General features: G+C 42.5%; 1 protein-coding gene across 2 annotated transcripts in view; it reads right to left on the bottom strand.

Annotated features, from left to right (window-relative positions):
- Positions 1–16050, bottom strand: part of GRIK2 (glutamate ionotropic receptor kainate type subunit 2) — a 662376-nt gene that overhangs the window by 17936 nt on the left and 628390 nt on the right. For both annotated transcript variants that reach the window (XM_056856041.1, XM_056856040.1), the window contains exon 15: positions 4266–4516. In XM_056856041.1, coding sequence (XP_056712019.1) covers positions 4266–4516 — 251 coding nt within the window. The remainder of the gene's footprint in view (positions 1–4265; positions 4517–16050) is intronic.

Here is a 16050-nt window from a genome sequence, read left to right as displayed (position 1 = left end):
ATGAAATCAGAAGGGCCATTGAACCAAACAAAAATCAGAAAACTCAAGAAAAACAGTCTCCCATAGGAAAGGTATTCTTGCCATTTATTAAAGGAGTCACTGATAGGATGGAGAAACTTTTGAAAAAACATAACCTACAAACAGTGTTTAAACCCACCAAGAAAATACAACAAATGCTACGATCAGCAAAAGACAAAAGAGACCCCCTCACCTCTGCAGGAGTATATCGTATACCTTGCAGCTGTGGAGAAGTTTACATCGGGACCACAAAACGCAGCATACAAACAAGGATAAAAGAACATGAAAGATACTGCAGACTTGGCCAACCTGAGAAATCAGCAGTGGCTGAACATGGACTGACACAAACAGGACACAGGGTCTTATTCCAAGACACTGAAAGACTGGACAATTCTACCAACTATTTTGTCAGATTGCACAGAGAAGCCATTGAAATTCACAAACATCAGCACAACTTTAACAGAAAAGAGGAGAGTTTAAGAATGAATAAGGCTTGGCTTCCTGCCCTGAAAAACCTCCAGACAAAGACAACATTCAACAATAGCCATACAGATTAGTTTTGGATTACACACATTAACAGATCACTTCAGGATACAATGGTTCCATATTAACATACCATACCCTCATTAGCACATTATCTTGATACTTACAGGACAATACTTTTGCAGGACAATACTCAGCTCAAACCCAACCCCTTTCTGACTATATATTACTCTTTCTACACCCTTGACACTGAGAGACACTGTCCTTCAGTGTTACTACTCTGAAGATGCCTGCCACAGTTGCTGGCGAAACGTCAGGAAAGAAAATTCCAAGACCACGGTTACACAGCCCGGATAACCTACAAGAACACATGAAGTATATTTTGCAGGGCCAGTTACATGTTCTGATTGTAGATTCCCATTTAACGTGACACTTGGAAAACAGATTGGCATAATTTCTAGAATGTTTATTTTCCAATGAAAAATGCACAAACAATAAAAATTAACTAATTGGCAGCTAGCAACCTATATGGTTCTCTGTTGTGAAATTCTCGACTACTTGCTGCTATCCATTCCGAGGATTAGAGCAAATGGGCAGTGGTATATCTAATGTACCTGCACAAGCATGGTCACACTGCTTTTCAGCAGAGAACTCGATGACCAGCACAGGTACAAATGGATGACATGGCCTGGTTTGTCTTGTGCAAAGAGCCATTTGAGTAAAAATTTGTAGTGGCCTGTGATTGTATGAACTGATGCCATCATAGTCAAATGTAGACTGCCCTAGGTACCTGTGAAGGTGCAGAGTAGCTAGGGTTGCCAACCTCCAGGTACTAGCTGGAGATATCCTGCTAATACAACTGATCTCCAGCCGATAGAGATCAGTTCCCCTGGAGAAAATGGCCCCTTTGGCAATTGGACTCTATGGCACTGAAGTCCCTCCCCTCTCCAAACCTTGCCTTCCTCAGGCTCTGCCCCAAAACCTCCTGCCAGTGGTGAAAAGGGACCTGGCAACCCTAAGAGTAGCTGCACCTTCACTGGGAGAAATGGGCCCATCATGACTTTCTGTCCTTACTTGGTTATCATAGGTAGAGGCAGGGATCCGCCCTTCTCTTAGCAGCAGCTTTCTATTGGTGGCCAAAAATATGCACTCCAGTAAGGGCCTCTGCTGCCTCTGGCTATGATTTACTATTTTTTGTAACTAAGATGAAGTCACAAATTCAGCCTTTGGAGTGATAAAGTCATCACATAAGAAATATTCCTTTTTGAAGTCAAATAATACCAAACCGAAGTTATCACGGTAAAAGTGCAAAAAAGGTTTCTTCCCCATGATGGCTACTGCATATCGAAGGGAGAGCTGATATGGCCTTGTCAGGTTAATAGCTTGAGAATAGAAACCTGCCAGAGGTGGTGGATACTAGATATCACCTATTAACACTTAGGAATTATATTCTTATGAACAGAGGCCCATGAGTAACTGATTAAAAACCTCATCACATCTTTGCTATGTTAAAAATGAATGTGGGAGTCTTCCACTAAGACTGTTTCTCATAATATGATGACTACCACCTCAAAACTTGCTGTGTTCAAGCGTGCACCCCTGTACCATTTGCATGGTATTCAGTGTGCCGAGCCACTGGTGGATACCAGCTGGACACATGGATCAACTCCCATCATGTTGTTTGATTCCATGCCTCCACTAAAAATTCTTGACAGGAGAATGCAGGGTCATGGAAACAAACTATGTGGTGGAAGTTCAACCTGTGTGACATGTTGACACACACTTAGTGGCACATAGGACAGCCAAAACAAATACCAGGTCCCAATCACTTGCACGTGGCCATCATATGTAAGAAGCGATCATTAGCTACGAGCTAATTATACACTCAAAGGTAACCTCGAATGCTGACAAACCAAAGATAAAAATTAATATTCCACGTGACATAGCATAATACAGTTTGAAGAAACTGGACAGTTATCTTGCTCAAGCCCTAGTTTAATGGCAGAATCTCCTAAACTCCCACCGTTAATCTTTTTACAGATTAACCCATACATGCAAATCATTGTGTGCAATATACGAAAGGACTGCACAAGGTACTTCTTCCCAGATATGCTTGAACAATTCATGGGATTGTTTCATACAATGTATGAAGTGATGTATAATATTAGCACATTCCAAATAGCTGCTTTTTCATCTTCCTACACCTTTTCAGATGTACACTATACAGAAAAGCCATGCTGTTCACATAATATTTCAAAATGTCAAGTTAAGATGCTTCTGAATAATTTAAAATGGAATCTCATTTGAAGTACAAAACTCACAATAAAATGGTCCAAATATATATAGTTTATATATATAAAACTTACAATAAAAATGGTTCATATATATATATGTGTGTGTGTGTGTGTGTGTGTGTGTGTGTGTGTGTATACACACACACACACAGAGAGACCATCTGATACAAAGCATACTGACATTCGTATCTAACACATTGTTTTAAAATTGATAAAGCCATTGTGATATTTCAAATCAACAGTAATTTTCTAAAAAAAAAATAAAAATCATTTCAGTGATGGAAAAAGCTCCAAAATTAGCATGACAGAATTTAATCATCTTACATGATTGGCGAGAGGAGCAGAATTTTTGACTTGTTATTGCACAATGTAAAAAAAGACAGACATGTTCAAGTAATTGATAAGGAACTTGTGACCTCATCCAGTCTTACTGATTTCCTTGAATAATGCATTATTAAAAGGTATGTGCTGCTGATGAAGGAAAACTAGACTGCAATCCCAAGCACATCTCCATGCACCAATGAAAACAATGGGTCTTATTTCCAAGTAAATGTGCTCTAAGATAACAATTGAATCTATATCAGTGCATATTCAGAAGTCCCAAAACAGCTAAAAATGTGTTGAAATGTTAACTACAGCATCTGAAAAAGAATACATGCATATGCTTCTTGGATTTACTACCAATTGTAATACAAGTAAAAATATTAAAAATATGAATTTAAGGAGGTCACAAGCTCCTCAATTATGCATAAGACATATTTTCTCCCAATTTTTAAAGTATAAATTCAAAGTATGGCATAGGAATAGAAGACACAATTTAGCTCAATTTTATATATTACATATAGACACATCAATATTATTGAAATAAAATTTAGGGTTAAGATTGTGCTGGAAAAATGTGGTTATCCACTTGTTGATCCAGTACAGAATAAGTTCCACATTCTATATTTTAAAACTGGAATGGGTCCAGTTTACAAGAGATAAAATCATAATCAGTAGTAAATCCATAATATATTGATCTAATGCTTTCCCAGATGCTACCACCATATGTCTGAAGAGTAAACATCTTCCAGAAAGGTCATATTGAAATATGTTTTCTAGACTTCGGATTCTGGACTGATACAGAGTTCTGCCACTTAAAAACCCAGATCTATCTGTAGAAAGTTAATTTTGTTTCTCATTACAGATGTGCTTTCTTCTTCATCCATAACATTAACTGCAGTGAACTTCCAAGGTGTCTTTTTTCAAGCTTGAATAAGAGGAGAAATAGTCACTTGTCCTGAAAGCTGGCTACAATTAAAAATATTAAAGACAAATTAAAAATTTAAAAGATGAATGCTGTAATGCTCATTTACTATGAACTAGTAACTTGAGCTATACTGTGAAAGACATCAGAATGGCTTTTCAGATGGTTGCCCAATAAGCTAAGATTATAATTGCAAATTTAAACGCAGAAAGGACAATATTTACCTTTTCCAACTGAGCATTTTTTTTGGATTTGTACAAAAATTCTCCTACTGCCACAAAGACGGAAAGTACCAATCCTGCTGCCAGAACTATGAAGATGCCCCCAATATTTTGTACTCCCAGGGCACTGGCATCTTTGCTTTCTTCCTCTGGACAACCATTGCCACGCCACCATTTCTCCTTCATCATGTGCAACTTGCCTTCCTCTTGCAAGTGAAGAATTGCTATAGTTATCTTGTCTCTATATGGAGACCCTGCAAGGGAACAAAGGAAATGCATAGGTTACTGACAAACATTCTCAAAGGACTGCATAGTGGCTCCTGGGCCTGGCTATTTTATTCCAATCTCAATGAGAGATTTCTGGTCTTTCCAAAACATCAAAGTCAGATTTTTGAAGCCAAATTGCAGTGATATGGTTCCTACGGCCCATTCCAGTAAGCAATCTGGCTGCAGACTGTAGCTTCTGGACAGTCTTTAGGGGTAGCTCCATGTCAAGTGAATCACAGTAATCTAATCTTTAGTGTTTGAGAAGCCTGTATGTTATTTTGCCAAAAACAAACACGTGGGGCTGTTTCAACAAATTTTAGTCGAACGTTTTAGACGTGTTTTATTTCTGTTAAATAATTCTCAGTTTTGTGTTCAGCACTTTTCCAATTGCTTGATCTCTATGTTGTGCCACCTGCTGCATAATGAATCATTAAATCCTTTGGGGGTAAATGCACTTGCCCCTTCAAATATAACATTCCCATGTTTCTGAATGAACTACTTCCTTTCCTGTAGCCTACAGCACTTCTATTTTGCAAAAAAGAAAAACTCCAGGCAAACAAACTCTGAGTAAGCATCAGCCAATCATTCTGAATCATAAGCATGACAAAGGAATAATCAGCCAGCACATATTAAATAACAAGCACTGGATGACAGGCATCATTTATGATGTCAGTTTATTATATTGTCAAAGTTCATCAAGCAGTTGCAGTTTTGTCCCTCAGAATACATTCCCATAGTCCAAGCTAAAGCTGCAAACCTGCAAAATTCTTTTTTTCTTTCTGGATGAAAGGTCATGTGCATATGTACCCGTGTGTCAGTCAACACTGCATTTTGTATAATTCTGCAGCCTATTATCAGTGTTCATTAAAATCATATTATTATTAGAATATTTGTTTAATTTTCTTTATATTAAAAGGATGTTCAGGGAAATTTACAATAATACACAAGTAGGCACCCACAAAGATATGCAGGATCCATCTCATTTCTTCTCCCCTTCTCTTTCCTTTCCTTGAAAGCCCCCATAGCCTCTCCTCCTTTCCTGCCTCCTTCTTTCCTTCCCATCCACGAGTAAACCTACTTTTATCTCCTCCTCGTCTTCAGGTTTTCATCCTTCCCTGCCACTGGCACCCTCTATCTGGGAACCCGATGGGAAAATTGCACCATGCTGGTTGCCAGGGCAGGCCCAGTTGGGGAACCTTCAAGGGCTTGAGTGGGGCACCCCGTTTTCCCTGCCTCACCTTCTCCACTCTATGTCCTCTTCCCCTCCATCTGGCAATCTCCATATCCCCATCCTTCCCACTTCCTTCTTTTCTTCCCAACCGCCCACCGACCCAGCTTTTCCTTGTTCCCCCATCTTCAGCTACAATTATCATGTACTTCATTTAAAGCCCACCTTTCTCCACAATGGGAATCCAAAGCAGCTTACATAATTTTCCACTCCTCCATTTTATCCTCAGAACAACCTGTGAGCAGTCTGGCTATCCCAGACTAGGGCCTTTTATGTATGGCTGTTTCCTTCATGGCCACCCCCTCACACACACACACACACACATACACACACACACACACACACACACACACACTATTTCAGGGCTTTGTTGGATTATGCATGCATTTTCCAACCTTCAGAAGCTGCCTCGCTCTCCCCGTGTGTTTCCCCTGCATTTTCTGGATGCTGGCTCAACAGCATCCAAAAAATGAGAGGAGATCAAGGGGATCTCTGAAGGTCATAAAAGACCTGGAATAATCAGTGGGGGGTGACCGTGAGGGAGACAGCCATGCTTAAAAGGCCTGAGAGTGAAAAACCCTGGAAAAGCCCCCTTCCCTGGCTGGACCATCTCCCCAAGATGGAGGAAGAGACAGCCCTAACCAATTGGATGGATACTGCTTTCTGCATTTTGGACAGGCCTTAGGAGGGCTGGACATTGCCTCCATCATCTCATGTGGGCCAGGGGCTAACATCTGTCCTCATCTCATGCAGTCGCTGCTTTCTTCCTCCCCTTGTGTTGGGCTTGGCAAAGCTGAGCTGGGAGCCATTGTTTGCCTTGTTTAGTGCAGAGCTTGGCCAAGCTGGGCATCACCATTTGTGAGCCAGGCTGAGCACTCAGTTTGCATGTGGCTGGGCCAGGCACCAACACCTGCCTCACTTCATGTGGAGGTTGGCCAAGCTGAACTGTGTGCCAGGTCAACTGCCACCATCTACCTCATCTTTCATAAGGCTGGGCCAGGCACCACCACCTGCCTTGCCTTGCATGGGCTGAGCAAGGCACTGCCTGACTGCCCCATCTTGCCAGGCGTCATCTCCCTTACTTCACTTCAGGCGGACTGGGCACCACCTCCTCTGCCTTGAGCAGAGCTTGGGAAGGCCGGGCTCAGCCCTTCTGTCACAGTTGGGGGGGGAGAAACCACAGTCCACTTGGAGGGATCCGGGTGCTCGTAATGGCCAATCTGCCCTCCCTGTGAAGTAAATTACACAGAATATACAACTGGCCCAAGGTCACCCAGTCAGTTTCCATGGCAGAATGGGAATTCAAAGTCCTAGGCTGAAACTCAAACTGGCTTTTATGGGGTAGCTGCTGTTGAACAATAGAAGGCAGCCAGCCTGGGATAATAATGCAATTCACGTGGCAGCAAGCCACCCAGTGGTTGCTTTCAGATTTGACCCAATGAATTCTCCCTCAAAGACCAAAACAGCCTTAAAAAAGAAGCTGCACCCTCACCCTCCCTTTCCTGACATAAACCAAGGCTGGAACTGGCTGGCAATACTGTTGTGGTTGCCTAGAAACAGCCCATGAGGGCATCCAGTTCTTAAAACTGCAGGCATTCCTTTTATCATTTTTTTTAAATCTCCAATGTAATTTTTCTAGATGTCAAGTTTTTCTGCAAACCTGAGGCATGTTTTCAGGTTTACTGAAAGATCTGTTTTTATTGAAATTTCTGTCTCAGAAGCTGGGGTGGTGACAACAGGACCTGAGAATGGAGACAGGCCCGGAGGTGGCAATGGTGGCAAAGACAAATAATGTGGTGGTGGCCCAGCTGAAGTGTTGCCACCGTCTGCCTACAGCACCTCCAACAGAGAAGACTTGTTTGCATATGCACAGACAACACTCCTCAGTTTGGGGAGATTTATATCACCCTCCATTTCCCCCCAGGCTTTTTAGCTTTTTCTGCAAAGCTGGGGGATCCCCCAAGTTTGGAGAAAAATCTGCATTTTATCAGTGTGGCCCCGATCTGTGGATTTTAGTATCCATAGATTGGGCTACACTTGACTATTAAAGTATAAAATGACATGATATTTCACATTAAAACTACAAAGAGGCATCAAAACATTAGTTAGAACTATATGCTCTCCCCTCTAGTCTCTGTCATATGCTCTGCAAAAAAAGAAATATATTTGGCCCCTTTCAGAAAACTTGACTGTGCTAATCCCACTTCAAGGGGAAGGATGTTCTGCAGTCTTAAAAAATACTTCTTATGGTTTTTGCCTGTGTTTTGCACCATTATGCTGGTACAGCAATTTGTAAACTATATCACATAGATTTATTCTGGAAATGATCTATTGAAGATACTCCGATATTCGTAATTCTTTTGACCTGGCACACTAAAACTACAGAACATACTTTAATTTAGAACCCCACTCTAGAGGACCATAGAGTGAACTCCATAAAGATATGACAGCTACCATGTCCCCAACTTGTGTCAAGCACTGCAGAATGATGACATTCAGTGCAACTTCAGAAACATTTCTAACATTTGCAGTATGCAGGGGCAGTCTTAATTAAGTACGGGGCAATCGAGGCAGCCATCCTGAGTTTCAAATTGGGAGGCTGTGCAGGGGACAGCGGCTATTGCCTACCTCCTGCTGCCACCAGTGCTGCTGTGCAACTTCACCCTTCCACCATGCCACTGAATTTGCATCCTTCTAGCCCTTTTTGGCTGCAGGCAGCGGGCAATGCCGCCCCCAAAGCAACAGCCACTACCGCCTGTTTTGTGTGATGATGGGGAGGCAGTCAGATGGGCCGTGGGAAAGGCCTCTGGTTGTCCTCCATAGCATCTTTGTGAGGCACACGGTGGCGGTAGGGACAAGCAAGCAATTAGTTGGGTGTAGGGAGCTCTGACTGTCCTCCACAGCATCACTGTGAGAAAGCTGGCTGCAGCAGGAACAGGCAAGGTGGTGAGGCAAGGCAATCAGCTGGGTGGTGGGGCTGGGCTCTGACGGAAAGAGGGAGGGAGCGACACAGGGAAGGATGGAAGCATTCGCCCCTCTATCACCAGTGTCAGTGTGTGCTGCCAGTACTCTTGGTTGCTTTCTGCTCCACCTGCACAGCAGTTGGTTGGGAACAAAGGACACATGGGGAGACCCATCTTTGAATTTTGCCCAGGGTCCCAGAATCACTAAGACCACCCTGGCACTCTGAAAAGCTGCTGGTGGTAGAGGAAGCTCCAATGCATGCACCCGCATCCACAGCCACATGCAATGGTGTTTTTTTGAAAGGTGGTCTGGGACTTTGTATAGTAGACCAGCAATTGAGTTTGCGGCACATTCTCCTTTCCCTAGATGAATGCCAATCTTCCCTCCCAATATGATTACTTTTGAAAGGCCATTTATTATGTAGAGGGTTTTGCTCTTAATTTTAATGAGATATTGTTGCAGCGGGGTTGGAGGGGGTGGTGCCCAGAGACCAAATACTTTACAAACAATATGAATTAATAATGTAAGCACAGAACAGTTTTATATTAGGCAGGGAGTAAATCACTGACATAAGTGCTTTTCATGTTGAGACTCAGATGGGGACCATAATAGACGCTTAAAAGCTTACTGTGCTATGAATTAAACTGTACAGAAAAGTGGTCACTGGTAGCCTCTGGCCATACAGTCAGCTCAATGGGCTGCATTTTATGCCATGCCAGCTAAAACTACTGGCAGAAGTAGATTTTCCCATCTCCCCCTTCCTCACCAGCCGTCTGTGGGCCTCAAAAAGGTGATGCCAAGGCTTAGACAGGAGAGGGCTGCTAGGATGAAAAGCCATGCAGCACAGGTTTTTATTGAAGAGGGAAAGTCCATGATCCACTCTGCCCTCCTCAGCACAGTGACCCATATTGTATGGCTTTTTAACCACATGGGTCCTCCAACGCTTGGTATTTCCTTCATAATGAACTGCTGGGGACAGAGGAAGATGGGAAAATCTAATTCTGCAAGCCTCTTGGGGCAAAACTACATTTTAAATTTTTAATGTTGGGGGGGGGGGCAGAAGCCCCTCCCCCAGGGTTGTCAGGTCTTTCTTCGCCACTGGCGGGAGATTTTTTGGTGGCGGAGCCTGAGGAGGGTGGGGTTTGGGGAAGGACTTCTATGCCATAGAGTCCAATTGCCAAAGCAGCCATTTTCTCCAGGTGAACTGATCTCTATCAGCTGGAGATCAGTTGTAATAGCAGGAGATCTCCAGCTAGTACCTAGCAGTTGGCAACCCTCCCCTCCCCTCATGCCGCAGTCCCAAACCACTTTTGTATCAAGTTCAGGGAGGGATACAGTCACTTTAAGTCAGCTCGGGCTGTTAAGCTTCACATTGCTGAAAACAGAAGCTGGATTAGAAGATTACCCATAAAATTTAATAGACCCTCCCATTTTGGATATTCAAAAAAAGCCGGGAAAAACCCTCCACATCAGTATGGAGATTCGGCTTTCTTCAGATTTTCTGGGGGGGAAATGGGTCTATTAAATCTGAAGGCAAAAGATACTGAACATTTGGTGCACACCCTTAGTCTCTATTTTAAAAGACAGGACAGATAACAGGACTGGTATGCAATATTAAAGGGTAGAGTAGATGGTTAGAATGTGATTTAAATGGCATAATATTTTATATTAATAATGAAAGGAAATGCATACACAAGAAGAAGCACAAATGAAATGTGACATGCATGGAAATTTAATTTCTACCTTGTATTATGCAACTCACGTGAATGAGAAAAGGGAACAACCTATATGTTTACTGCTATAGATTGATATGGAACCATCCTACATACAGTAGCCTTCTTCAGATGATGTCTGCACTTTCAAACAATGTATACTGAGGGGCAGAGCAATCCTGAAGGGGGGGGGCTGAACCGGCTCAGGAGCAGGCATGACCCGTAAGCACCCCTTGTGCCAGCTAAACTGGCATGGGTGCTGGCGCACGGCCACTTATGCTGGGACCGGGGTTTGGCGCAGCAGCGTTATGCTCGGGTGCCAGCACTGCTATCATGGCAGCATTTCCCTAGTACAAGGGCTCATGCTGGCATCAAAGGGGGCATTGCTAAAGCATTTTCGCCCCTGGAATGCCCCCTTTAGCAGGTGCAAATAATGTCCCAACAGCCCTCAGTCTTTACTTTAGAGAAATATTGTGCATTCCTGCAAAAGCATCAATGAGATTAGACTACAATGGCCATTATATTGATCAGGAAATGCCACAGTTCTTTAAAGAACAAAAACTGGGATTCTCAGAAAACTAACTGGAATGTAAAAGGCACCCAAAGTATGTGTGCTTAGGCTCTCAACGGGTATGTTTCAACTGCTGGATTGAATTATAAATGCTCGAGGAGCAGAAAATGAAAACTATATTCCTCAGAGATATTTTCAGCACTATATTCACTATAAATATTTATTAACAACATGTTAGAGTTATGCTCCAATCTTTTCCCCATTTTGCTTTCCCTTATTTATCCCAGGAGCCAATATTATACTGGCAGCACTCAGGTACTGAAAAAAAAAATGTAAATCTGTTTTCATTTGGGTGGAAATCTATTTTGCTTTTCTGGAGATAGGCCCTTGGTCATTCTAGAAGGCAACAGAAACATCCAGAGTTTAGCCATTTGTGCCAGGTTAGATTTATATGTTTCTAGGCACAGAAAATGCCTAGATTTATGTACAAAATGTTTCCGATGATTTAACTCACTACATTCTCTACTGCAGGACACTTCTCATCTATTCTATGCTTCTGTTATACAATGATTCTGGTTTCTTCGTTACTACATTAAAGAAATCCAAGAAGTTCATTTTTAGAGTCTTTCCCAAAATAACCTTTAAACAAAACTCAGTCCTATGAGTTATTGCCTGGGAGTAAGCCTTCACTGAATAAAGAGGGATTTACTTCTGAGTGAATGTTTATAGGATTTCAATGTTAGTCTAATCAAATTAGTAACTAAAGATGTCTGGTTAGGATAGCCAGGTAGAGCCTGGCAACCTGCATCAGGGCAAGGGGCGGGGACACAGGGTGTGGGAGTGATGTCAACAACATTATGGTGATTCCTAGAGCTACCCTTAGTCGCTTTCACTCTGAGTGGCGGTGAGTGCCAGCCCTAGCAGCTGGCCTGGGAAGTAGAGTTGCCAGGTCCCCCCTCTCCTCCGGCGGGAGGCTTTTGGGGCAGAGCTGAGGGGATCATGCGTGTGTAGCCGCACCAACAGGCATGCACGTCACTTCCGGTTTACACCCGGAAGTGCCATATCATGAGGGGCCTTATACCACTCAAATTGTAAGTTTGAGTGGTAAAGGGCCCCTTGCGATGGGGCACTTCCAGTTGTAAACACATTGCCAGGGGCCTTATACCACTCAAACTGGGAGTTTGAGTGGTTAAAGGCCCCTTGTGATGCGTTTACACCCAATTTCAGTGGTTTAAGGCCCCTCGTGATTTGGCGCTTCCGGGTGTAAACAGGAAGTGACGTGCTGCAGAGTGTAGGCACGCATGCACGTTTGCCCGCTGATCCTCAACTGGTCGGTGGGCAGGGGGGTGGATTGACGGTTTGCCCACCACCACTGGGCACCTGGCAACCCTACTGGCAAGCCTATGCCTAATATACAGCAAATAACAAACATCATTGGGGTGGATTTTGAGCTGTAGTGGTCCCCATCAGGAGGTGAGGGGAATAAAGCAGGGTGGATGAGAGGTTGTGACAGAGAGGGAAGCAGACTTGGAAAGAGGCGAAAAGGAAAGAACAGGATGGGTAAGCAAAGTCGAAAATGTAGGTTGAAGGAGAAAAGGAAACAGGGAGAGGGGAAACAGACATTAGGGGGGAAAGGGGGAACCAAATAAAATGGGGTTGGAGAAGCAGGCAGAGAGCCCTGTTTGTCACATTATTGACAGTTTCATGCCATTTGTAACTTGCACTGTGGTCCCAATCAGAATCCGGTCCAGAGACACCTGACAAATGATTTTGTTTAAAAAAATGCAGAGAGCGCCTTTCTAATTTGGTCCATATAACTATACAAATGGATGACAATTACTACCCTCATTTGAAGTTGCAAAAGTTAGCATCAAGCAAATCTCAGCAATCTTAAAGCTTCACTTGTGGCACATTGGAAGGTATTTTCTGGTGGTGTCATGCTTCCCATGAACAATGTGAAGGAAACACAGGAAACAGTCCATCAGCAACAGAACTGTCAACAACATCTTAGCTGGCTTAGAAAATGAACAAGAAAAATGAGCGTTTCTGTACTTTTTACTGTAAAACTTATATTTTTTACAGGAAAAACCCTTTAGAGCTTTGGCTTGAACTTTTTTTTAAAAGACCCTGCTTTCTGTGCAGATATAAAAGATCTCTCACTGTGAGCTGACCAAGATCTCAAAAGCAGCTGCGTTCTTTGTGATCAATTGTGTCATCTGGGATTGGACTGAATTTTAGCTTTGATTGGGGCTATTGAAATGCAAAATAATTTAATGTATATACTTTCATTTCTTCTAAATGTTCAATATGTTAAATTACCTCCTAGGAGTTAGTCTTAGTTAGCCTGCAGCTGAACCAGAACAGATTTGGCAAGAAAGTAAAGGAAATGATGACCCAGCTAATCCTTATTCTTATTGTATAGTCAGGAAATTGCTGCAAGTATACCGCTTTCCAACTGCTACTGATGGGGGTATTTCTTCAATCAGTGTCAATCTCTTTAGTCTACTTCTTTGAGTTGGACATTTCCTTTTTTCTATTAATTGCTGTAGGCCTTATTTCTCTCCGTGGAGGGGTTCCATGTTTTCTCCATCCCACTGTAGACACAAGTACTGTTCCAAAATTCTGTCCTTGGGGAAAGAGCATCCCCTTCCAGGACAACATGGAAGGATCTGGAGTTCTGCAAAAATCACTCCCCTTCTGTCCACTGAATTCAATCCATAGTAAGCAGAAGCTTTAAATCCAAGGAGCACTGCCTATCATGCAGAGGCTTCAGCTTCTGAATGTATATGTTACTGGTTAGGTAGGAAAGGGGGTTAAGATCATTTAGACCAAATAATTATATATTAATGGAGCCCAAATTTAACTACTGGCCTCTCCCCCCCCCCCATTCCCCACCGCTGCTTGAAAGACCAGCAGGGGGGAAATGGGGGGGGGTAGCGATTCTGCATCACACTAGTGCACAACATCACTGCTGGCATGAAACTGGAATTAACAATTGTGTTAGGGTGATGCTCTGGGATTCACCCAAAACTCTATAGTAAATCCTAGAGCATCATGCTGATGCAATGGCATCACTTCCACTTTCACACCAGAAGTGATATTGTGCATTGACATGACAACAGTTTGGCCATGCCCCCCAAATTCTCCTGTGAATGTGGCACCTACAGCTGGCAACCCTACAGTTTACAGTGTAGCAAGACAATGCATGCCTACCCAAAATTTGACCCAAGGGAAGCTATAAGGGAGGGAAGGAAGAACAACAGAAGTGTTCCCATGGAATAATATGCATTCTGTTAAATTTGTTTTATTTAGGGGTGAGGACTCTGGGTGGTGAAGGGCACAGAAAATATAGGTTTGGATGGGAGATTTAATGAAACAGAGAAAGGTGGTATCATGTGCTGATTCTAGAAGAGTATTCCAGGTCTATGCACAGCAGGTGGACAAGGCTGGAACCAGGAGGCCTCCAAGCAACTGAAGATGGTGGAGATGGAGAAGGGAGATTGTAGAAGGATGACACAGAAGCCACCTTGGTGGTCCTGATGTTGAATGCAGAAAGGTGGGGTATAAATTTTGTAAATCAATAAATAAATGTAAATATTACAGCAGAGAAATAAGGGGAGCTATATGGGCATTTAAAAGTAAGAACCATGAGTCAGTGCTGTATTCCAGCCCTACAGAAGAAGAACAATGCAGGGTTTTAAGGAAGGGTATTATGTTATCAGAGCAATGAGAGGGGTGAATACTTTTGGCGACAGAGTGCTTAATGCAACTGAAGAGATCAAAGAGTAGGGCAGAGAGAATACTGCAATAGTCAAGATAGCAGAAGACTAGAATGTGAATCAGGAAGAACTGTATTTTCACAATGTGGTACAAGTTGACCCAATATGATTTCGCAACAAAGTGAATATGGGGAACAAAGAAAAGAGATAAAGCTTAGATTTAGACCTGACATTGACAGGGGAGATCAACAACATTCTGTGAGAGGAGTATTGATTTTAAAAGATGAGATGTTTAGCCTTATGTCTGAAAGAGCAATAAAAAAAAAATCCAGACAGAAACAACAGGTAGTTGCAGGAATGGGACTGACCAAAGAAGGTAATCCTGGAGTACAGATGGAGAGTTGGCTGCCATTATCAACTGAGGGTACCAAAAGAAGTGGGATATCATGAGGTCACGGGGGGCAATTTAGCGATAGAAGAGCAGAAGGCTGGAAGGAAGAGCAGAGGAAGGGTTTCTCCCTGTAGAGTTAGAGGATGCGCTAGTTGAAAGGAGATGATAAGGTGAAGGCCAGATATCAGGAATTCAAGAGCAAAGAGGCCAGTTAAATACCATTTATGTTTCTGTTCCAAACTGTCCCCTCACTTTCCCCTGATAGACGAACAGTTCACATTTTTATTTTGTGTGTACATGCATGATTTCCTAGATCAGCCACTATATATTTTATGCTGTAGGTCATGACTATAATATTATATATAAACACAATATAACCATTAAATATGCATTAGTTCTTAATTATAAAAGAGCAAAGTTCCCCACAGAGATTTCAACCATGTGTGCTATTCTAGATTTAATTAAGGTGGTTGGAGACTAGAAGCCGGCTCCTGGGGGAGGCCAAAGAGCCCATTTATAATACCTCTTATCCTTGTTATGAATTTCAGGCCAAGGGAATGGGCTGATGGGAATGTACAAGTCTTTATAAATGGTGCATCATATAAACATTTTAAGGACTCTGCACAACCTCAATCGATATTTGCTTATACTTCCATCCCAATCCTTTTCAGTTCTGGTGGGACTGTTGCAAATATATATAAAACTGGTTTGTAAGCCACAGAAATAAAAATTTATTCCAGTAATACTGTTATTAAAACCACAGCGAACCCTGTGGTTACTTGGAAATATGTATGCCAAACACCTGCGAACACAGTTTTACTCCATTTGGAAACAGATTAGCTGAACATCTGTATTGTTTTTATTTCAGTTTACAAGCTACAAGCCAAGGTATTGTTATGTGTGCCATAAAAGACTAGGCTGGCTGGTTGGGATGTATCGCAGCCACCACATTTATATTTTGATAAATGGAAAAAGAGGTATCTGCTAGGTTACTTC

Source organism: Euleptes europaea, chromosome 10 (assembly GCF_029931775.1).
Source record: "Euleptes europaea isolate rEulEur1 chromosome 10, rEulEur1.hap1, whole genome shotgun sequence".
Classification (NCBI taxonomy): Eukaryota; Metazoa; Chordata; class Lepidosauria; order Squamata; family Sphaerodactylidae; genus Euleptes; species Euleptes europaea.
Note: the sequence above shows the minus strand (reverse complement) of the source record. Positions and strands in the feature narration are given on the sequence as shown.